This window comes from Oncorhynchus kisutch, unplaced genomic scaffold (assembly GCF_002021735.2).
Source record: "Oncorhynchus kisutch isolate 150728-3 unplaced genomic scaffold, Okis_V2 scaffold634, whole genome shotgun sequence".
NCBI classification, from domain to species: domain Eukaryota; kingdom Metazoa; phylum Chordata; class Actinopteri; order Salmoniformes; family Salmonidae; genus Oncorhynchus; species Oncorhynchus kisutch.
Window position 1 is genome coordinate 269,324 of NW_022262579.1, and position 24,281 is coordinate 293,604.

Sequence of the window (24,281 nt, forward strand, 5' to 3'; positions counted from 1 at the left end):
CCTCTCTCCTCTCTCCCCTCCCTGCCTGCTCTCATCTCTCCCCTCCCATCCCTCTCTCTAAATGCTGAGTTGTCCTCTTTGGAATTCCCTTCTTTTAACTCTTGCTCTTTTTGTGTCTTATTTCTAGTGGTTTGTTTGCCAGTCACTACACAGAAACACACTACCTGGAAGACGGCAGCGCGGTCACCGGCTCTCACAACCTCACGGTACGGTATTAAGTCTAATGGAGTCTCACAACATCACAGTACAGTATTAAGTCTAATGGAGTCTCACAACATCACAGTACGGTATTAAGTCTAATGGAGTCTCACAACATCACAGTACAGTATTAAGTCTAATGGAGTCTCACAACATCACAGTACAGTATTAAGTCTAATGGAGTCTCACAACCTTTCGGTATGATATTAAGTCTAATGGAGTCTCACAACCTCTCAGTACGGTATTAAGTCTAATGGAGTCTCACAACCTTTCGGTATGATATTAAGTCTAATGGAGTCTCACAACATCACAGTACACTATTAAGTCTAATGTAGTCTCACAACATCACAGTACAGTATTAAGTCTAATGGAGTCTCAGAATATCACAGTACGGTATTAAGTCTAATAGAGTCTCACAATTTGGAGTTAAGTCAAATCAAAACAAATGTATTTATAAAGCCCTTCTTACATCAGCTGATATCTCAAAGTGCTGTACAGAAACCCAGCCTAAAACCCCAAACCAGCAAGCAATGCTGGCTAGGAAAAAAGCACGGTGGCTAGGAAAAACTCCCTATAAAGGCCAGAACTCTAGGAAGAAACCTAGAGAGGAACCAGGCTATGAGGGTTAAGTCATCTCTATGTCCTAGATTGATAGAACCACTTGGCACTTCATACCTATTACCATACAATAACAAGGCCTACTTCATACCTATTACCATACAATAACAAGACATACTTCATACCACAAGGCATACTTCATGCCTATTGCCATACAATAACAATAACAAGGCATACTTCACACCTATTACCATACAATAACAAGGCATACTTCATACCTATTACCATACAATAACAAGGCCTACTTCATGCCTATTACCATACAATAACAAGGCATACTTCATGCCTATTACCATACAATAACAAGGCCTACTTCATACCTATTACCATACAATAACAAGGCCTACTTCATACCTATTACCATACAATAACAAGGCCTACTTCATGCCTATTACCATACAATAACAAGGCCTACTTCATGCCTATTACCATACAATAACAATGCCTACTTCATGCCTATTACCATACAATAACAAGACATACTTCATGCCTATTACCATACAATAACAAGGCATACTTCACACCTATTACCATACAATAACAAGGCCTACTCCATGCCTATTACCATGCTGTTGTTCTTCCCTCTCTATGGAGCTCAGAGAGCTCTGTTGACCTCAGACCTCTTGTTGAACCCCTGAACCTATCAGGATCAGGGGTTGTCGTCCCTCCGTTTAGAGGAAAACGGACTGAAGGAAATGTTGACGCTCCTGTAATGAAAGCTCCTCCCCTCAGCAGAAGACACCCTCTCTACTTTATCATTCTCTCTCCACCATCTACTCCACACTGTCCCAGTCTCTCTCCACCCTCCCCTCCCCACTGTCCCAGTCTCTCTCCACCATCTCCTCTACACTGTCCCAGTCTCTCTCCACCCTCCCCTCCCCACTGTCCCAGTCTCTCTCCACCCTCCCCTCCCCACTGTCCCAGTCTCTCTCCACCATCTCCTCCCCACTGTCCCAGTCTCTCTCCACCATCTCCTCCCCACTGTCCCAGTCTCTCTCCACCCTCCCCTCCCCACTGTCCCAGTCTCTCTCCACCCTCCCCTCCCCACTGTCCCAGTCTCTCTCCACCATCTCCTCCCCACTGTCCCAGTCTCTCTCCACCCTCCCCTCCCCACTGTCCCAGTCTCTCTTCACCCTCCCCTCCCCACTGTCCCAGACTCTCTCCACCCTCTCCGCCCCACTGTCTCAGTCTCTCTCCACCCTCCCCTCCCCACTGTCCCAGTCTCTCTCCACCCTCCCCTCCCCACTGTCCCAGACTCTCTCCACCCTCTCCGCCCCACTGTCTCAGTCTCTCTCCACCCTCCCCTCCCCACTGTCCCAGTCTCTCTACACCCTCCCCTCCCCACTGTCCCAGTCTCTCTCCACCCTCCCCTACCCTCCCCACTGTCCCAGTCTCTCTCCACCCTCTCCGCCCCACTGTCCCAGTCTCTCTCCACCCTCCCCTCCCCACTGGCCCAGTCTCTCTCCACCATCTCCTCCCCACTGTCCCAGTCTCTCTCCACCCTCCCCTCCCCACTGTCCCAGTCTCTCTCCACCCTCCCCTCCCCACTGTCCTAGTCTCTCTCCATCCTCTCCGCCCCACTGTCCCAGTCTCTCTCCACCCTCCCCTCCCCACTGTCCCAGTCTCTCCTCACCCTCTCCGCCCCACTGTCCCAGTCTCTCTCCACCCTCCACTCCCCACTGTCCCAGTCTCTCTCCACCCTCTCCGCCCCACTGTCCCAGTCTCTCTCCACCCTCCCCTCCCCACTGTCCCAGTCTCTCTCCACCCTCCCCTCCCCACTGTCCCAGTCCCTCTCCACCCTCCCCTCCCCAATGTCCCATTCTCTCTCCACCCTCCCCTCCCCACTGTCCCATTCTCTCTCCACCCTCCCCTCCCCACTGTCCCATTCTCTCTACACCCTCTCCTCACCACTGTCCCAGTCTCTCTACACCCTCTCCTCACCACTGTCCCAGTCTCTCTCCACCCTCCCCTCCCCACTGTCCCATTCTCTCTCCACCCTTCCCTCCCAACTGTCCCATTCTCTCTCCACCCTCTCCTCTCCACTGTCCCATTCTCTATCCACCCTCTCTACTTTCTCATTCTCTCTCCACCATCTCCTCACCACTGTCCCAGTCTCTCTCCACCCTCTCCGCCCCACTGTCCCAGTCTCTCTCCACCATCTCCTCCCCACTGTCCCATTCTCTCTCCACCATCTCCTCTCCACTGTCCCAGTCTCTGTCCACCCTCTCCACTGTCCCATTCTTTCTCCACCCTCCCCTCCCCACTGTCCCATTCTCTCTCCACCCTACCCACAATACACCTCTCCTCTCCAGTCTCCCACCATAGCAGCTTTAAAAGACAGATTGAACTGTGGGTACTAGCCACTACCCACAATACACCTCTCCTCTCCACTGTCCCACCACAGCAGCTTCAGCAGACAGACTGAACTGTGGGTACTAGACTGAACTGATATTACAGGAGCGACCGGATCCCCTAGTGACCAGATCCCCTAGTGACCGGATCCCCTAGTGACGGTATTCCCTAGTGACCGGATCCCCTAGTGACAGGATCCCCTAGTGACTGGATCATCTAGTGACAGGATCCCCTGGTGACCGGATCCCGTATTGACAGGATCCCCTAGTGACCAGATTCCCTAGTGACCGGATCCCCTAGTGACAGGATCCCCTAGTGACCAGATCCCCTAGTGACCGGATCCCCTAGTGACAGGATCCCCTAGTGACCAGATCCCCTAGTGACCGGATCCCCTAGTGACAGGATTCCCTAGTGACTGGATCATCTAGTGACAGGATCCCCTAGTGACCGGATCCCCTAGTGACAGGATCCCCTAGTGACCGGATCCCCTAGTGACAGGATCCCCCAGTGACTGGATCCCCTAGTGACTGGATCCCCTAGTGACTGGATCCCCTACTGACTGGATCCCCTAGTGACCAGGTCCCCTAGTGACTGGGTCCCCTAGTGACAGGATCCCCTAGTGACCGGGTCCCCTAGTGACAGGAACCCCTATTGACTGGATCCCCTATTGACAGGATCCCCTATTGACAGGATCCCCTAGTCGCCAAATCCCCTAGTGACCGGAACCCCTAGAGAACGGATCCCCTAGTGACTGGATCCCCTAGTGACTGGGTCCCCTAGTGACGGATCCCCTAGTGACCGGATCCCCTAGTGACCGGATCTCCTTGTGACCGGATGCCCTAGTGACTGGATCCCCTAGTGACCGGATCCCCTAGTGACCTGATCCCCTAGTGACCGGATCCCCTAGTGACCGGATCCCCTAGTGACAGGATCCCCTAGTGACGGGATCCCCTTGTGACCGGATCCCCTTGTGACTGGATCCCCTAGTGACCGGATCCCCTAGTGACCGGATCCCTTACTGACTGGATCCCCTTGTCACTGAATCCCCTAGTCACCGAATCCCCTAGTGACCGGATCCCCTAGTGTCCGAATCCCCTAGTGACCGGATCCCCTAGTGACTGGATCCCCTAGTGACCGGATCCCCTAGTGACCGGATCCCTTAGTGACTGGATCCCCTAGTCACCGAATCCCCTAGTCACCGAATCCCCTAGTGACCGGATCCCCTAGTGTCCGAATCCCCTAGTGACCGGATCCCCTTGTGACTGGATCCCCTAGTGACCGGATCCCCTAGTGACCGATCCCTTAGTGACTGGATCCCCTAGTCACCGAATCCCCTAGTCACCGAATCCCCTAGTGACCGGATCCCCTAGTGTCCGAATCCCCTAGTGACCGGATCCCCTAGTGACTGGATCCCCTAGTGACTGGATCCCCTACTGACTGGATCCCCTAGTGACCGGGTCCCCTAGTGACCGGGTCCCCTAGTGACAGGATCCCCTAGTGACCGGGTCCCCTTGTGACTGGATCCCCTATTGACAGGATCCCCTATTGACAGGATCCCCTAGTGACTTGGTCCTCTATTGACAGGATCCCCTAGTGACAGGATCCCCTAGTGACCGGATCCCCTTGTGACCGGATCCCCTAGTGACCGGATCCCCTAGTGACCGGATCCCCTAGTGACAGGATCCCCTAGTGACTGGATCCCCTAGTGACTGGATCCCCTTCTGACCGGATCCCCTAGTGACCGGATCCCCTAGTGACCGGATCCCCTAGTGACCGGATCCCCTTGTGACTGGATCCCCTAGTGACTGGATCCCCTAGTGACCGGATCCCCTTGTGACAGGATCCCCTAGTGACTGGATCCCCTAGTGACCGGATCCCCTTGTGACTGGATCCCCTACTGACCGGATCCCCTAGTGACCGGATCCCCTAGTCGCCGAATCCCCTAGTGACCGGATCCCCTAGTGTCCGGATCCCCTAGTGACCGGATCCCCTAGTGAAAGGATCCCCTAGTGACTGGATCCCCTAGTGACCGGGTCCCCTAGTGACAGGATCCCCTATTGACTGGATCCCCTATTGACAGGATCCCCTATTGACAGGATCCCCTAGTCGCCAAATCCCCTAGTGACCGGAACCCCTAGAGGACGGATCCCCTAGTGACTGGATCCCCTAGTGACTGGGTCCCCTAGTGACGGATCCCCTAGTGACCGGATCCCCTAGTGACCGGATCCCCTTGTGACCGGATGCCCTAGTGACTGGATCCCCTAGTGACAGGATCCCCTAGTGACCGGATCCCCTTGTGACTGGATCCCCTACTGACCGGATCCCCTAGTGACCGGATCCCCTAGTCGCCGAATCCCCTAGTGACCGGATCCCCTAGTGTCCGGATCCCCTAGTGACCGGATCCCCTAGTGACAGGATCCCCTAGTGACTGGATCCCCTAGTGACCGGGTCCCCTAGTGACAGGATCCCCTATTGACTGGATCCCCTATTGACAGGATCCCCTATTGACAGGATCCCCTAGTCGCCAAATCCCCTAGTGACCGGAACCCCTAGAGGACGGATCCCCTAGTGACTGGATCCCCTAGTGACTGGGTCCCCTAGTGACGGATCCCCTAGTGACCGGATCCCCTAGTGACCGGATCCCCTTGTGACCGGATGCCCTAGTGACTGGATCCCCTAGTGACAGGATCCCCTAGTGACCTGATCCCCTATTGACCGGATCCCCTAGTGACCGGATCCCCTAGTGACGGGATCCCCTTGTGACCGGATCCCCTTGTGACTGGATCCCCTAGTGACCGGATCCCCTAGTGACCGGATCCCTTAGTGACTGGATCCCATTGTCACTGAATCCCCTAGTCACCGAATCCCCTAGTGACCGGATCCCCTAGTGTCCGAATCCCCTAGTGACCGGATCCCCTAGTGACTGGATCCCCTAGTGACCGGATCCCCTAGTGACCGGATCCCTTAGTGACTGGATCCCCTAGTCACCGAATCCCCTAGTCACCGAATCCCCTAGTGACCGGATCCCCTAGTGTCCGAATCCCCTAGTGACCGGATCCCCTTGTGACTGGATCCCCTAGTGACCGGATCCCCTAGTGACCGGATCCCTTAGTGACTGGATCCCCTAGTCACCGAATCCCCTAGTCACCGAATCCCCTAGTGACCGGATCCCCTAGTGTCCGAATCCCCTAGTGACTGGATCCCCTAGTGACTGGATCCCCTACTGACTGGATCCCCTAGTGACCGGGTCCCCTAGTGACCGGGTCCCCTAGTGACAGGATCCCCTAGTGACCGGGTCCCCTTGTGACTGGATCCCCTATTGACAGGATCCCCTATTGACAGGATCCCCTAGTGACTTGGTCCTCTATTGACAGGATCCCCTAGTGACAGGATCCCCTAGTGACCGGATCCCCTTGTGACCGGATCCCCTAGTGACCGGATCCCCTAGTGACAGGATCCCCTAGTGACTGGATCCCCTAGTGACTGGATCCCCTTCTGACCGGATCCCCTAGTGACCGGATCCCCTAGTGACCGGATCCCCTAGTGACCGGATCCCCTAGTGACAGGATCCCCTAGTGACTGGATCCCCTAGTGACTGGATCCCCTACTGACAGGATCCCCTAGTGACCGGGTCCCCTAGTGACCGGGTCCCCTAGTGACAGGATCCCCTAGTGACCGGGTCCCCTAGTGACTGGATCCCCTATTGACAGGATCCCCTATTGACAGGATCCCCTAGTGACTTGGTCCCCTATTGACAGGATCCCGTAGTGACAGGATCCCCTATTGACAGGATCCCCTAGTGACCGGATCCCCTTGTGACCGGGTCCCCTAGTGACTGGATCCCCTAGTGACCGGATCCCCTAGTGACCGGATACCCTAGTGACCGGATCCCCTAGTCGCCGAATCCCCTAGTGACCGGATCCCCTAGTGACCGGATCCCATAGTGACCGGATCCCCTAGTCGCCGAATCCCCTAGTGACCGGATCCCCTAGTGACTGGGTCCCTTCATGGGAGTGTCAGACTGGAGGGTTCCACAGTCCCCTAGTAACTGGGTCCCTTCATGGGAGTGTGGGACTCAGACTGGAGGGTTCCACAGTCCCCTCGTGACTGGGTCCCTTCATGGGAGGGACCCATCAGTCTAAGACGGACTGATCCATTGGTAATTTATTGGCCTGTCTGGAGGGAATTAGGGGGGAGGGCGGAATCTGAGCCCCTTCATTCCCTCATTTCATTTATCAGTATTTTATGCCAGCTAAGCGTCTGTCAGAGGCAAGGTATTAGACGGAGGGAGGGAGTGATGAGTGAGGGAGGGAGGGAGGGATGAGGGAGGGAGGGAGGGATGAGAGATAGCCTCTTCACTTCTCCGTCCTTCCCCTTTCATTTGTCTGTTTTATAGCTCTCTGTAATGGAAGACTTTCCAGGCATTGTTCCTCACTCAGAGGACGTACCAGACACAGGAAGGGAGAGCCTCGTCCTTCATGACAGATTGTTAAAATACAAGAGTTCAAAACATATTGTATCCATACAAAAAGTGTAAGAATAAACACATGGTAATTATGAACAAAATACAGTTTGATAGATTGTACATTCACAGAGGTGTACAACAGGGAAGTCCAATCTCCCCAGTTTGATACATTCACAGAGGTGTACAACAGGGAAGTCCAATCTCCCCAGTTTGATACATTCACAGAGGTGTACAACAGGGAAGTCCAATCTCCCCAGTTTGATACATTCACAGAGGTGTACAACAGGGAAGTCCAATCTCCCCAGTTTGATACATTCACAGAGGTGTACAACAGGGAAGTCCAATCTCCCTAGTTTGATACATTCACAGAGGTGTACAACAGGGAAGTCCAATCTCCCCAGTTTGATACATTCACAGAGGTGTACAACAGGGAAGTCCAATCTCCCCAGTTTGATACATTCACAGAGGTGTACAACAGGGAAGTCCAATCTCCCCAGTTTGATACATTCACAGAGGTGTACAACAGGGAAGTCCAATCTCCCCAGTTTGATACATTCACAGAGGTGTACAACAGGACAGTCCAATCTCCCCAGTTTGAGACATTCACAGAGGTGTACAACTGGGAAGTCCAATCTCCCCAGTTTGATACATTCACAGAGGTGTACAACAGGGAAGTCCAATCTCCCCAGTTTGATACATTCACAGAGGTGTACAACAGGGAAGTCCAATCTCCCCAGTTTGATACATTCACAGAGGTGTACAACAGGGAAGTCCAATCTCCCCAGTTTGATACATTCACAGAGGTGTACAACAGGGAAGTCCAATCTCCCCAGTTTGATACATTCACAGAGGTGTACAACAGGGAAGTCCAATCTCCCCAGTTTGATACATTCACAGAGGTGTACAACAGGGAAGTCCAATCTCCCCAGTTTGATACATTCACAGAGGTGTACAACAGGGAAGTCCAATCTCCCCAGTTTGATACATTCACAGAGGTGTACAACAGGGAAGTCCAATCTCCCCAGTTTGATACATTCACAGAGGTGTACAACAGGGAAGTCCAATCTCACCAGTATGATACATTCACAGAGGTGTACAACATTCACAGAGGTGTACAACAGGGCAGTCCAATCTCCCCAGTTTGATAGATTGTACATTCACAGAGGTGTACAACATTCACAGAGGTGTACAACAGGCCATTCCAATCTCTCCTTTCCATTTTGGGATCTTAATTTGAGCCAGTTTGCTACAGCAGGAAAATAATCCTGCAGCAACAGGAAATGTTAATTATTATGTGGATTATAAGTCATGGACATTATTATAGGGGTTGATACAGTTCATGTTGGGGCAAAAATCAAGTCTGACATTTTTTTTAAAAGTGGAAATTACAAACTTAATATAGTAAAGTGATCAAAGTGATCAAATTACATCTGTAGTTTCCATTTAAATCAGGTCAGGTGTCAAATTACATCTGTAGTTCCCATTTAAATCAGGTCAGGTGTCAAATTACATCTGTAGTTCCCATTTAAATCAGGTCAGGTGTCAAATTACATCTGTAGTTTCCATTTAAATCAGGTCAGAGTGATCAAATTACATCTGTAGTTCCCATTTAAATCAGGTCAGGTGTCAAATTACATCTGTAGTTTCCATTTAAATCAGGTCAGGTGTCAAATTACATCTGTAGTTTCCATTTAAATCAGGTCAGAGTGATCAAATTACATCTGTAGTTTCCATTTAAATCAGGTCAGAGTGATCAAATTACATCTGTAGTTTCCATTTAAATCAGGTCAGGTGTCAAATTACATCTGTAGTTTCCATTTAAATCAGGTCAGGTGTCAAATTACATCTGTAGTTTCCATTTAAATCAGGTCAGGTGTCAAATTACATCTGTAGTTCCCATTTAAATCAGGTCAGAGTGATCAAATTACATCTGTGGTTCCCATTTAAATCAGGTCAGAGTGATCAAATTACATCTGTAGTTTCCATTTAAATCAGGTCAGGTGTCAAATTACATCTGTAGTTCCCATTTAAATCAGGTCAGGTGTCAAATTACATCTGTAGTTTCCATTTAAATCAGGTCAGAGTGATCAAATTACATCTGTGGTTCCCATTTAAATCAGGTCAGGTGTCAAATTACATCTGTAGTTTCCATTTAAATCAGGTCAGAGTGATCAAATTACATCTGTAGTTCCCATTTAAATCAGGTCAGAGTGATCAAATTACATCTGTAGTTCCCATTTAAATCAGGTCAGGTGTCAAATTACATCTGTAGTTTCCATTTAAATCAGGTCAGGTGTCAAATTACATCTGTAGTTTCCATTTAAATCAGGTCAGAGTGATCAAATTACATCTGTAGTTCCCATTTAAATCAGGTCAGGTGTCAAATTACATCTGTAGTTTCCATTTAAATCAGGTCAGGTGTCAAATTACATCTGTGGTTCCCATTTAAATCAGGTCAGGTGTCAAATTACATCTGTAGTTTCCATTTAAATCAGGTCAGAGTGATCAAATTACATCTGTAGTTCCCATTTAAATCAGGTCAGGTGTCAAATTACATCTGTAGTTTCCATTTAAATCAGGTCAGAGTGATCAAATTACATCTGTAGTTTCCATTTAAATCAGGTCAGAGTGATCAAATTACATCTGTAGTTCCCATTTAAATCAGGTCAGGTGTCAAATTACATCTGTGGTTCCCATTTAAATCAGGTCAGGTGTCAAATTACATCTGTAGTTTCCATTTAAATCAGGTCAGGTGTCAAATTACATCTGTAGTTTCCATTTAAATCAGGTCAGGTGTCAAATTACATCTGTAGTTTCCATTTAAATCAGGTCAGAGTGATCAAATTACATCTGTAGTTCCCATTTAAATCAGGTCAGGTGTCAAATTACATCTGTAGTTTCCATTTAAATCAGGTCAGGTGTCAAATTACATCTGTAGTTTCCATTTAAATCAGGTCAGGTGTCAAATTACATCTGTAGTTCCCATTTAAATCAGGTCAGGTGTCAAATTACATCTGTAGTTTCCATTTAAATCAGGTCAGGTGTCAAATTACATCTGTGGTTCCCATTTAAATCAGGTCAGGTGTCAAATTACATCTGTAGTTTCCATTTAAATCAGGTCAGAGTGATCAAATTACATCTGTAGTTCCCATTTAAATCAGGTCAGGTGTCAAATTACATCTGTAGTTTCCATTTAAATCAGGTCAGGTGTCAAATTACATCTGTAGTTCCCATTTAAATCAGGTCAGGTGTCAAATTACATCTGTAGTTCCCATTTAAATCAGGTCAGGTGTCAAATTACACCTGTAGTTCCCATTTAAATCAGGTCAGAGTGATCAAATTACATCTGTAGTTTCCATTTAAATCAGGTCAGGTGTCAAATTACATCTGTAGTTTCCATTTAAATCAGGTCAGGTGTCAAATTACATCTGTAGTTTCCATTTAAATCAGGTCAGGTGTCAAATTACATCTGTAGTTTCCATTTAAATCAGGTCAGGTGTCAAATTACATCTGTAGTTTCCATTTAAATCAGGTCAGAGTGATCAAATTACATCTGTATTTCCCATTTAAATCAGGTCAGAGTGATCAAATTACATCTGTAGTTCCCATTTAAATCAGGTCAGGTGTCAAATTACATCTGTAGTTTCCATTTAAATCAGGTCAGAGTGATCAAATTACATCTGTAGTTCCCATTTAAATCAGGTCAGGTGTCAAATTACATCTGTGGTTTCCATTTAAATCAGGTCAGAGTGATCAAATTACATCTGTAGTTCCCATTTAAATCAGGTCAGGTGTCAAATTACATCTGTAGTTTCCATTTAAATCAGGTCATGGGTCAAATTACCATCCATCTCTGACCCCTGAGTGGTAAAGACCAGACCGGGAAGCAGAAAGCCTAGAAACAGTCTATCCAGTCTAATCCATCACAGTTCTGACATCATCAATGGAACATGAGGTCATAGTATTAATGCAGGGTTCTGTTCTGTACTAGATCTGACCCTGCTTCTCTCTGCTACACGCTGTAGCTTTATCTAATGTAATGGCTCTTCTTCTTTTACATATACCTGGAGAGGGTGTGTTTATGTCCCAAACGGAACCCTATTCTGTATTTAGTGCACTACTTTTGACCAGGGTTCATAAGGGACTGGTCAAAATTTGTGCACTACTTTTGAGGGCAGAGTAGAAGTTTTGGAGAGAGGACTAATGTCTGGCCTTCTTGAACATCCTAGAAGGCAGAGTAGAAGCTTTGGAGAAAGGACTAAGGTCTGGCCTTCTTGAACATCCTAGAAAGCAGAGTAGAAGTTTTGGAGAGAGGACTAAGGTCTGGTCTTCTGGAACATCCTAGAAAGCAGAGTAGAAGCTTTGGAGAGAGGACTAAGGTCTGGCCTTCTGGGACATCCTAGAAAGCAGATTAGAAGTTTTGGAGAGAGGACTAAGATAAGAGGTCTGGTCTTCTGGAACTTTCTAGAAAGCAGAGTAGAAGCTTTGGAGAGAGGACTAAGGTCTGGCCTTCTGGAACATCCTAGAAGGCAGAGTAGAAGCTTTGGAGAGTGGACTAAGTTAAGAGGTCTGGTCTTCTGGAACATCCTAGAAAGCAGAGTAGAAGCTTTGGAGAGAGGACTAAGGTCTGGCCTTCTGGAACATCCTAGAAGGCAGAGTAGAAGCTTTGGGAGAGAGGACTAAGGTCTGGTCTTCTGGAACATCCTAGAAAGCAGAGTAGAAGCTTTGGAGAGAGGACTAAGGTCTGGCCTTCTGGAACTTCCACGGTAAAGGACCAATAGTTACACGACGGGTCTCTCTGAGAAAAACTGATCAGACGCTGAACATGTGGAATCAGCAGCAGGTGAACAACAACCATCTTGGAAAAGAGTAAAGACGAATCATGAAATGTACAGAGGTCTATATTTGGAGAAGGGAGAGGTGGAGAAACCACATGTCCATGTTTTACTGTGCAGCAGTGAAGTAGTCAGGGAGGAAGGGCCTGGGTCTGGACCATAGGTACCACAAGAGATGGCCTGGGTCTGGACCATAGGTACCACATGAGATGGCCTGGGTCTGGACCATAGGTACCACAGGATATGGCCTGGGTCAGGACCATAGGTACCACAGGATATGGCCTGGGTCTGGACCATAGGTACCACAGGATATGGCCTGGGTCTGGACCATAGGTACCACAGGAGATGGCCTGGGTCTGGACCATAGGTACCACAGGAGATGGCCTGGGTCTGGACCATAGGTACCACAGGAGATGGCCTGGGTCTGGACCATAGGTACCACAGGATATGGCCTGGGTCTGGACCATAGGTACCACAGGAGATGGCCTGGGTCTGGACCATAGGTACCACAGGATATGGCCTGGGTCTGGACCATAGGTACCACAGGAGATGGCCTGGGTCTGGACCATAGGTACCACAGGATATGGCCTGGGTCAGGACCATATATGGCCTGGGTCTGGACCATAGGTACCACAGGATATGGCCTGGGTCAGGACCATATATGGCCTGGGTCTGGACCATAGGTACCACAGGAGATGGCCTGGGTCTGGACCATAGGTACCACAGGATATGGCCTGGGTCAGGACCATATATGGCCTGGGTCTGGACCATAGGTACCACAGGATATGGCCTGGGTCAGGACCATATATGGCCTGGGTCTGGACCATAGGTACCACAGGATATGGCCTGGGTCAGGACCATATATGGCCTGGGTCTGGACCATAGGTACCACAGGATATGGCCTGGGTCAGGACCATATATGGCCTGGGTCTGGACCATAGGTACCACAGGATATGGCCTGGGTCAGGACCATAGGTACCACAGGAGATGGCCTGGGTCTGGACCATAGGTACCACAGGAGATGGCCTGGGTCTGGACCATAGGTACCACAGGAGATGGCCTGGGTCTGGACCATAGGTACCACAGGATATGGCCTGGGTCAGGACCATATATGGCCTGGGTCTGGACCATAGGTACCACATGAGATGGCCTGGGTCTGGACCATAGGTACCACAGGAGATGGCCTGGGTCTGGACCATAGGTACTACAGGAGATGGCCTGGGTCTGGACCATAGGTACCACAGGATATGGCCTGGGTCAGGACCATATATGGCCTGGGTCTGGACCATAGGTACCACAGGATATGGCCTGGGTCTGGACCATAGGTACCACAGGAGATGGCCTGGGTCTGGACCATAGGTACCACAGGATATGGCCTGGGTCAGGACCATATATGGCCTGGGTCTGGACCATAGGTACCACAGGATATGGCCTGGGTCAGGACCATATATGGCCTGGGTCTGGACCATAGGTACCACAGGATATGGCCTGGGTCAGGACCATATATGGCCTGGGTCTGGACCATAGGTACCACAGGATATGGCCTGGGTCAGGACCATAGGTACCACAGGAGATGGCCTGGGTCTGGACCATAGGTACCACAGGATATGGCCTGGGTCTGGACCATAGGTACCACAGGATATGGCCTGGGTCAGGACCATAGGTACCACAGGATATGGCCTGGGTCTGGACCATAGGTACCACAGGATATGGCCTGGGTCAGGACCATATATGGCCTGGGTCTGGACCATAGGTACCACATGAGATGGCCTGGGTCTGGACCATAGGTACCACAGGATATGGCCTGGGTCAGGACCATATATGGCCTGGGTCTGGACCATAGGTACCACAGGATATGGCCTGGGTCAGGACCATATATGGCCTGGGTCTGGACCATAGGTACCACAGGATATGGCCTGGGTCAGGACCATATATGGCCTGGGTCTGGACCATAGGTACCACAGGATATGGCCTGGGTCAGGACCATATATGGCCTGGGTCTGGACCATAGGTACCACAGGATATGGCCTGGGTCAGGACCATATATGGCCTGGGTCAGGACCATAGGTACCACAGGATATGGCCTGGGTCAGGACCATATATGGCCTGGGTCTGGACCATAGGTACCACAGGATATGGCCTGGGTCAGGACCATATATGGCCTGGGTCTGGACCATAGGTACCACAGGATATGGCCTGGGTCAGGACCATATATGGCCTGGGTCTGGACCATAGGTACCACAGAATATGGCCTGGGTCAGGACCATATATGGTCTGGGTCTGGACCATAGGTACCACAGGATATGGCCTGGGTCAGGACCATATATGGCCTGGGTCTGGACCATAGGTACCACAGGATATGGCCTGGGTCAGGACCATATATGGTCTGGGTCTGGACCATAGGTACCACAGGATATGGCCTGGGTCTGGACCATATATGGCCTGGGTCTGGACCATAGGTACCACAGGATATGGCCTGGGTCAGGACCATATATGGCCTGGGTCTGGACCATAGGTACCACAGGATATGGCCTGGGTCAGGACCATATATGGCCTGGGTCAGGACCATAGGTACCACAGGATATGGCCTGGGTCTGGACCATATATGGCCTGGGTCTGGACCATAGGTACCACAGGATATGGCCTGGGTCAGGACCATATATGGCCTGGGTCTGGACCATAGGTACCACAGGATATGGCCTGGGTCTGGACCATAGGTACCACAGGATATGGCCTGGGTCAGGACCATATATGGCCTGGGTCTGGACCATAGGTACCACAGGATATGGCCTGGGTCTGGACCATAGGTACCACAGGATATGGCCTGGGTCAGGACCATATATGGCCTGGGTCTGGACCATAGGTACCACAGGATATGGCCTGGGTCAGGACCATATATGGCCTGGGTCTGGACCATAGGTACCACAGGATATGGCCTGGGTCAGGACCATATATGGCCTGGGTCTGGACCATAGGTACCACAGGATATGGCCTGGGTCAGGACCATATATGGCCTGGGTCTGGACCATAGGTACCACAGGATATGGCCTGGGTCAGGACCATATATGGCCTGGGTCAGGACCATAGGTACCACAGGATATGGCCTGGGTCAGGACCATATATGGCCTGGGTCTGGACCATAGGTACCACAGGATATGGCCTGGGTCAGGACCATATATGGCCTGGGTCTGGACCATAGGTACCACAGGATATGGCCTGGGTCAGGACCATATATGGCCTGGGTCTGGACCATAGGTACCACAGGATATGGCCTGGGTCTGGACCATATATGGCCTGGGTCTGGACCATAGGTACCACAGGATATGGCCTGGGTCAGGACCATATATGGCCTGGGTCTGGACCATAGGTACCACAGGATATGGCCTGGGTCAGGACCATATATGGCCTGGGTCAGGACCATAGGTACCACAGGATATGGCCTGGGTCTGGACCATATATGGCCTGGGTCTGGACCATAGGTACCACAGGATATGGCCTGGGTCAGGACCATATATGGCCTGGGTCTGGACCATAGGTACCACAGGATATGGCCTGGGTCAGGACCATATATGGCCTGGGTCTGGACCATAGGTACCACAGGATATGGCCTGGGTCAGGACCATATATGGCCTGGGTCTGGACCAAAGACAGAAGCTGTATTTTCACTCCAAACCAGATACTTCCTGCCCCTCCTACCTTCCTGCCCCTCCTACCTTCCTGCCCCTCCTACCTTCCTGCCCCTCCTACCTTCCTGCCCCTCCTACCTTCCTGCCCCTCCTACCTTCCTGCCCCTCCTACCTTCCTGCCCCTCCTACCTTCCTGCCCCTCCTACCTTCCTGCCCCTCCTACCTTCCTGCCCCTCCTACCTTCCTGCCCCTCCTACCTTCCTGCCCCTCCTACCTACCCTGACAGCCCAGCCTTGCCCTAACAGTATGTTAAACTCTCTGTCCTACCTTCCTGCCCCTCCTACCTACCCTGACAGTCTGGCCTTGCCCTAACAGTATGTTAAACTCTCTGTCCTACCTTCCTGCCCCTCCTACCTACCCTGACAGTCTGGCCTTGTCCTAACAGTATGTTAAACTCTCTGTCCTACCTTCCTGCCCCTCCTACCTACCCTGACAGTCTGGCCTTGCCCTAACAGTATGTTAAACTCGCTGTCCTACCTTCCTGCCCCTCCTACCTACCCTGACAGTCTGGCCTTGCCCTAACAGTATGTTAAACTCTCTGTCCTACCTTCCTGCCCCTCCTACGTACCCTGACAGTCTGGCCTTGCCCTAACAGTATGTTAAACTCTCTGTCCTACCTTCCTGCCCCTCCTACGTACCCTGACGGCCCAGCCTTGTCAGCCTTGTCCTAACAGTATGTTAAACTCTCTGTCCTACCTTCCTGTCCCTCCTACCTACCCTGACAGTCTGGCCTTGCCCTAACAGTATGTTAAACTCTCTGTCCTACCTTCCTGCCCCTCCTACCTACCCTGACGGCCCAGCCTTGTCAGCCTTGTCCTAAAAGTATGTTAAACTCTCTGTCCTACCTTCCTGCCCCTCCTACCTACCCTGCCAGTCTGGCCTTGCCCTAACAGTATGTTAAACTCTCTTCTCAGATGAACTGCTATTACCACGGAAAGGTGCAGGGGCACATCTATTCTGACGTCAGCCTCAGTACCTGCTCAGGTCTCAGGTGAGTGTGTGTGTGCCTGTGTGTGTGTGTGTGTGTGAGTGTGAGTGTGAGTGTGTGTGTGTGTGTAGAGGTCTAAGCAGTTAGATTAGCCTGAAGCAGCAGGCATTCTCATCAACTGTCTCATCATCAATGTTGTTGTTCTCTGTTTCTCTCTGCCTCTGTTTCTCTCTGCCTCTGTTTCTCTCTGCCTCTGTTTCTCTCTGCCTCTGTTTCTCTCTGCCTCTGTTTCTCTCTGCCTCTGTGTTCTCTGTTTCTCTCTGAAACTAAAGATTAACAGAGTTACCATATAAACACACCTTTACACGAAACCCAAACCGGCTGCGTTCGTGCGCCATCGTGCGCCATCATGCGCCATCATGCATAAATATATTTTGTCCCCCGAGACGAGATCACGACACGCAGGTTAAAATATCAAAACAAACTCTGAACGAATAACATTAATTTGGGGACAGGGCGAAAAACAGTAAACGTTTAACGTTATGGCAATTTAGCTAGCTTGCACTTGCTAGCTAATTTGTCTTATTTAGCGAGCTCGCACTTGCTAGCTAATTTGTCTTATTTAGCTAGCTTGCACTTGCTAGCTAATTTGTCTTATTTAGCTACCTTGCTGTTGCTAGCTAATTTGTCCTGGGATACAGCGTTAAACATTGAGTTGTTATTTTACCTGAAATGCACAAGGTCCTCTACTCCGCCAATTAATCAACACATAAAACGGTCAACCGAATCGTTTCTAGTCATCTCTCCTCCTTCTAGGGTTTTTCATCTTTGAACTTATATGGTGATTGGCATCTACACTTTCATAGTATTACCACGACAACCGGCAAAACAGTTCATCTTTCAGTCACCCACGTGGGTATAACCAATAAGGAGATGGCACGTGGGTAGCTGCTTCTATAAACCAATGAGGAGATGGGAGAGGCAGGACTTGCAGCGCGATCTGCGTCAGAAATAGAAAGGACTTCTATTTTAGCCCTTGGCAACGCAGACGCTCGTTGACGTGCGCGAGCAGTGTGGGGGCAATAATTGAAAAACTGATTTCTAAATGTATTTTGTAACACTGGCGCACGCGACAGAAGCGCTGTAGTCCGGGTATTAGTGATGAATGGAAATGGAAATGTATCCCTGTGTTAATTGATCCAAGACAACGATCTACAGTCAGAGTAATACAAGTCTTTAACACAGTAAAGACATGCAAAGCTGGAAAAAAGAACCGTTCAGCGTTCACACATGTCAAGTAGGAGTAACGAGTCTGCTCATTTTTCTGGACATCATCAGGAATGTCGTTCCCAAAACGTGCCAACAGTTTTCCTCCTCTAAGGAGTGATAGGGGTAATTGTTAAGCCCTTGAGTGCATTCCCAATTGGTACCCTATTCCCTATGTAGTGCACTACTTTTAATCAGAGCCCCATAGAGTTCTTGTTAAGAGTAGTGCACTATATAGGGAATAGGGTGCCGTTTGTGATGCAAGGCCCTGTTTTACAGGCCGCTCATTTTCTGCCCCTCTACAACCTGTTTCTGCCCCTCTACAACCTGTTTCTGCCCCTACAACCTGTTTCTGCCCCTCTACAACCTGTTTCTGCCCCTCTACAACCTGTTTCTGCCCCTCTACAACCTGTTTCTGCCCCTCTACAACCTGTTTCTGCCCCTACAACCTGTTTCTGCCCCTCTACAACCTGTTTCTGCCCCTCTACAACCTGTTTCTGCCCCTCTACAACCTGTTTCTGCCCCTACAACCTGTTTCTGCCCCTCTACAACCTGTTTCTGCCCCTCTACAACCTGTTTCTGCCCCTCTACAACCTGTTTCTGCCCCTCTACAACCTGTTTCTGCCCCTACAACCTGTTTCTGCCCCTCTACAACCTGTTTCTGCCCCTCTACAACCTGTTTCTGCCCCTCTACAACCTGTTTCTGCCCCTACAACCTGTTTCTGCCCCTCTACAACCTGTTTCTGCCCCTCTACAACCTGTTTCTGCCCCTCTACAACCTGTTTCTGCCCCTCTACAACCTGTTTCTGCCCCTACAACCTGTTTCTGCCCCTCTACAACCTGTTTCTGCCCCTCTACAACCTGTTTCTGCATAGACAGATGCAGAGGGCTTAGTTTGACGAGTGCTATGCTGCCTGGCGCGACGGCCAAGACAAATTGTTTCTGGGTTTTTAGTTGGCAGCTATAGTCTGGCTTTGGGAGCATTTTTTTATGTTAAGTTTATGTGGTTATGAATGTTGTCAAGAGGTTGATAAAAACTCAGAGTTTTGGCCCAGTTTCAATGGACGAAGACGTCACTTTAAATCACCAGGGCTGTTTTTATTAGTGTGAGAAAAGTTGACGGTGAGAAATAAGAGACTTTCATCACGGACAGACGGAGAATGAGAAACCACCGGGAGGATATTACTATGTTTCTTACTAAGCCAAATGTCTGCCTCTTGATTTGTTCCCACAGTGAGACTTTATCGACGAGGTAAAAGTAATGTTTACCCACAAAGCACCTCAATTGGGGCGGCAGCGTAGCCTAGTGGTTAGTGCGTTGGACTATCAATCTGAAGGGTTGTTAGATCAAATCCCTGAGCTGACAAGGTAGAACTCTGTCATTCTGTCCCTGAACAAGGCAGTTAACCCACTGTTCCTAGGCCATCATTGAAATTAAGAATTTGTTCTTAACTGACTTGCCAAGTCAAATAAAGGTTCAAATAAAAATAAGAGATCCATTGTCCAACATTCTGTAGAAAAAAAACATGACAGACATTTAAGAAATGTTCTTCTACTTCATTGATTGATGATCGATTGATCGATTCATCAATATCACTCTTGTATTCCCAGTGGCTTCATCTCACTAGAAAACAGATCCTACGTGTTGGAGCCGTCAACGGATCCCTCCAGTGGATCCCACAGGATCTACCGGTCAGAACAGCTCAACCTCACACCTGGCTCGTGTGGCCATGGCTTCAACATATCGCTGGTTCATGGAGACACCCAGAACAGCCACAACCAATCAGACAGCCCCTTCGGAGCCTCCAGCACCAGGGTAAGCAGCATACATGGAATACCATGGCTATGTTTACACAGGCAGACCCAATTCTGATCTTTTGCCACTAATTGGTCTTTTGATCAATCAGATCAGAATCTTTTGCCAATATATAGGCAACATATCAGAATTGGGCTTCTTGTGTCAACACAGCCGTAGTCTCTTAAGCTAAATGTTCCATTTCAACATTTTGCACAAAAAAAATAATGTTTAGCTCATGAGACTTGGGGTCAAAGACAGTGTATCTGTATATATATCTGGAATGGGTTAGAGATCGTCTAGAATCCTCTAGAAAAACATTAATGTTGTCTTTACGTCCATCTACAGATAGACTAGGAGGGATCCAGATCAAACCTCAGACAGTAGAGACTAGGTGGTCTTCAGATCAAACCTCAGTCAGTAGAGACAAGGAGGTATTCAGATCATACCTCAGACAGTAGAGACTAGGTGGTCTTCAGATCAAACCTCAGACAGTAGAGACTAGGAGGTCTTCAGATCAAACCTCAGTCAGTAGAGACTAGGAGGTCTTCAGATCAAACCTCAGTCAGTAGAGACTAGGAGGTATTCAGATCATACCTCAGACAGTAGAGACTAGGTGGTCTTCAGATCAAACCTCAGTCAGTAGAGACAAGGAGGTATTCAGATCATACCTCAGACAGTAGAGACTAGGTGGTCTTCAGATCAAACCTCAGACAGTAGAGACTAGGAGGTCTTCAGATCAAACCTCAGTCAGTAGAGACTAGGAGGTCTTCAGATCAAACCTCAGTCAGTAGAGACTAGGAGGTCTTCAGATCAAACCTCAGTCAGTAGAGACTAGGAGGTCTTCAGATCAAACCTCAGTCAGTAGAGACTAGGAGGTCTTCAAACCTCAGTCAGTAGAGACTAGGAGGTCTTCAGATCAAACAAACCTCAGTCAGTAGAAACTAGGAGGTCTTCAGATCAAACCTCAGTCAGTAGAGACTAGGAGGTCTTCAGATCAAACCTCAGACAGTAGAGACTAGGAGGTCTTCAGATCAAACCTCAGTCAGTCGATATACGATGTGGATTTATGCTCATCAAGTACTCTTGATAACTGAATTCCAAATGGCACCCTATTCCCTCTACAGTGCACTACTTTTGACCAGGGCCCATGAGGAGTAGGGTTGCTATTTGGGACTGTTACGATGTGGATTTATGCCCCTAGTCCTCCCGAATGCGCACAGTGTTTCATCTGCCATTAGGCCCTGTTTTAGAATAGCACTTTCTGTGCCTCTTATGGAGTCTGCCGTTTCATCCTAGAAGCATTATAATGCACTGCTATATTACTCTACAGCTACTGTGTTAGCGGTGAGCTACTGTTTATAGATCAGTAGTGTGTTCGGTAGGAAAATGTTAATGGAAAGATATTTTTGGATAATCAGTTTTCACACATAATATGCGTTTATTTCCCTTTCTCTAGCCGACCAGACTGAAAATGTGTTTCGGTGAACAGAATCATAGTCACACTCACGAGTTAGAGACTTGGTTCATTCTGTTTGGTTCATTCTGTTTGATTTATTCTATTTGGTTCATTCTATTTGGTTCATTCTGTTTGGTTCATTCTGTTTGGTTCATTATGTTTGGGTTCATTCTGTTTGGGTTCATTCTATTTGGTTCATTCTGTTTGGTTCATTCTGTTTGGTTCATTCTGTTTGGTTCATTCTGTTTGGTTCATTCTATTTGGTTCATTCTGTTTGGTTCATTCTGTAAATAACACTTTCTTTTGTTCACACTTCCCACATTGTGTCGGAGCTCTGTGTGTCCTGTCTAAGTGTGTGTCGTTTGAGTTGTGTGGTAGGAGAGTATATGCGCTCCTTTGAACACCACTATGTGTTACCGGGGTGACGCCATTCGCCGGTTCCATTCATGTTGTTTAACGTGTCAACCCCCAATTCAATTAACGTGTAACACGGACGCTGTCATGACGACTGCATCCGTCTGAATATCTATGTTACCTATCTCTAGGAGACGCCGGCAGAGAGATACTGTAGTGTCCTGTATTGTCTGAATATCTATGTTACCTATCTCTAGGAGACGCCGGCAGAGAGATACTGTAGTGTCCTTTATTGTCTGAATATCTATGTTACCTATCTCTAAGAGACGCCGGCAGGGAGATACTGTAGTGTCCTGTATTGTCTGAATATCTATGTTACCTATCTCTAGGAGACGCCGGCAGAGAGATACTGTAGTGTCCTCTGCTGTCTGAATATCTATGTTACCTATCTCTAAGAGATCCCGGCAGAGAGATACTGTAGTGTCCTCTACTGTCTGAATATCTATGTTACCTATCTCTAAGAGACGCCGGCAGAGAGATACTGTAGTGTCCTGTACCGTCTGAGACGGGAGGAGAGAGGGAGGGACGCCGACAGAGAGATACTGTAGTGTCCTGTACCGTCTGAGAAGGGAGGAGAGATGGAGAGACACCAACATAGAGATACTGTAGTGTCCTGTACCGTCTGAGATGGGAGGAGAGAGGGAGAGACACCAACAGAGAGATACCGTAGTGTCCTGTACCGTCTGAGACGGGAGGACAGAGGGAGAGACACCGACAGAGAGATACCGTAGTGTCCTGTACTGTCTGAGATGGGAGAGACACCTACAGAGAGATACCTTAGTGTCCTGTACCGTCTGAGACGGGAGGACAGAGGGAGGGACACCGACAGAGAGATACCTTAGTGTCCTGTACCGTCTGAGATGGGAGGAGAGATGGAGGGTGGGAGAGGCTGAGGAAGGGGGTTAGGTATGAGATCAGGTACCAAATGTAACACGTGTCTGGGATTTGTCCCTGTGATTTAAAGCTGTTTTGACTTTGTCCTCTGTTTTATCACTGGACTGGAAAAGAATGACGACTAGACTATTAGCGGTGGATTTAAGTGCCTCTGAAACATTTCCGTATGCAGCTGTAGAATACAATAGAATAGAATAGATTCCTAATAGTTCTGTATTCAGCTGTAGAATATAATAGATTCCTAATAGTTCCGTATGCAGCTGTAGAATAGAATCAAATATATTAGATTCCTAATTGTTCTGTATTCAGCTGTAGAATAGAATAGATTCCTAATTGTTCTGTATTCAGCTGTAGAATATAATAGATTCCTAATTGTTCTGTATTCAGCTGTAGAATAGAATAGATTCCTAATAGTTCCGTATGCAGCTGTAGAATAGAATAGATTCCTAATAGTTCCGTATGCAGCTGTAGAATAGAATCAAATATAATAGATTCCTAATTGTTCTGTATTCAGCTGTAGAATAGAATAGATTCCTAATTTCTCTGTATGCATCTGTAGAATAGAATAGATTCCTAATTGTTCTGTATTCAGCTGTAGAATATAATAGATTCCTAATTGTTCTGTATTCAGCTGTAGAATAGAATAGATTCCTAATTTTCTGTATGCATCTGTAGAATAGAATAGATTCCTAATTGTTCTGTATTCAGCTGTAGAATATAATAGATTCCTAATTGTTCTGTATTCAGCTGTAGAATATAATAGATTCCTAATTGTTCTGTATTCAGCTGTAGAATAGAATAGATTCCTAATTGTTCTGTATTCAGCTGTAGAATAGAATAGATTCCTAATTGTTCTGTATTCAGCTGTAGAATAGAATAGATTCCAAATAGTTCTGTATTCAGCTGTAGAATAGAATAGATTCCTAATTGTTCTGTATTCAGCTGTAGAATAGAATAGATTCCTAATTGTTCTGTATTCAGCTGTAGAATAGAATAGATTCCAAATAGTTCTGTATTCAGCTGTAGAATAGAATAGATTCCTAATAGTTCTGTATTCAGCTGTAGAATAGAATAGATTCCTAATAGTTCTGTATGCAGCTGTCCTTGAAACGGCTCCTTCTCCTGCTCCGAAGTGGTGGCTTGTGGCATCAAAGACTCTAATTGGCCAATACATAATAGCATCAGAAACCCAGGTTTTAGAAAGCTTGCAACAGGAGAGAGCACAATCACACACACACACACACACACACACACACACACACACACACACACACACACACACACACACACACACACACACACACACACACACACACACACACACACACACACACACACACACACACACACACACACAGTCTTGTACAGCTA

General features: G+C 48.4%; 1 protein-coding gene across 1 annotated transcript in view; it reads left to right on the top strand.

The window, feature by feature from the left end:
* Window positions 1-24,281, top strand: part of LOC109885762 (disintegrin and metalloproteinase domain-containing protein 12) — a 137,516-nt gene that overhangs the window by 97,543 nt on the left and 15,692 nt on the right. The window contains exons 4-6 of the mRNA XM_031815798.1: window positions 128-206; window positions 17,069-17,145; window positions 19,960-20,164. Coding sequence (XP_031671658.1) covers window positions 128-206; window positions 17,069-17,145; window positions 19,960-20,164 — 361 coding nt within the window. The remainder of the gene's footprint in view (window positions 1-127; window positions 207-17,068; window positions 17,146-19,959; window positions 20,165-24,281) is intronic.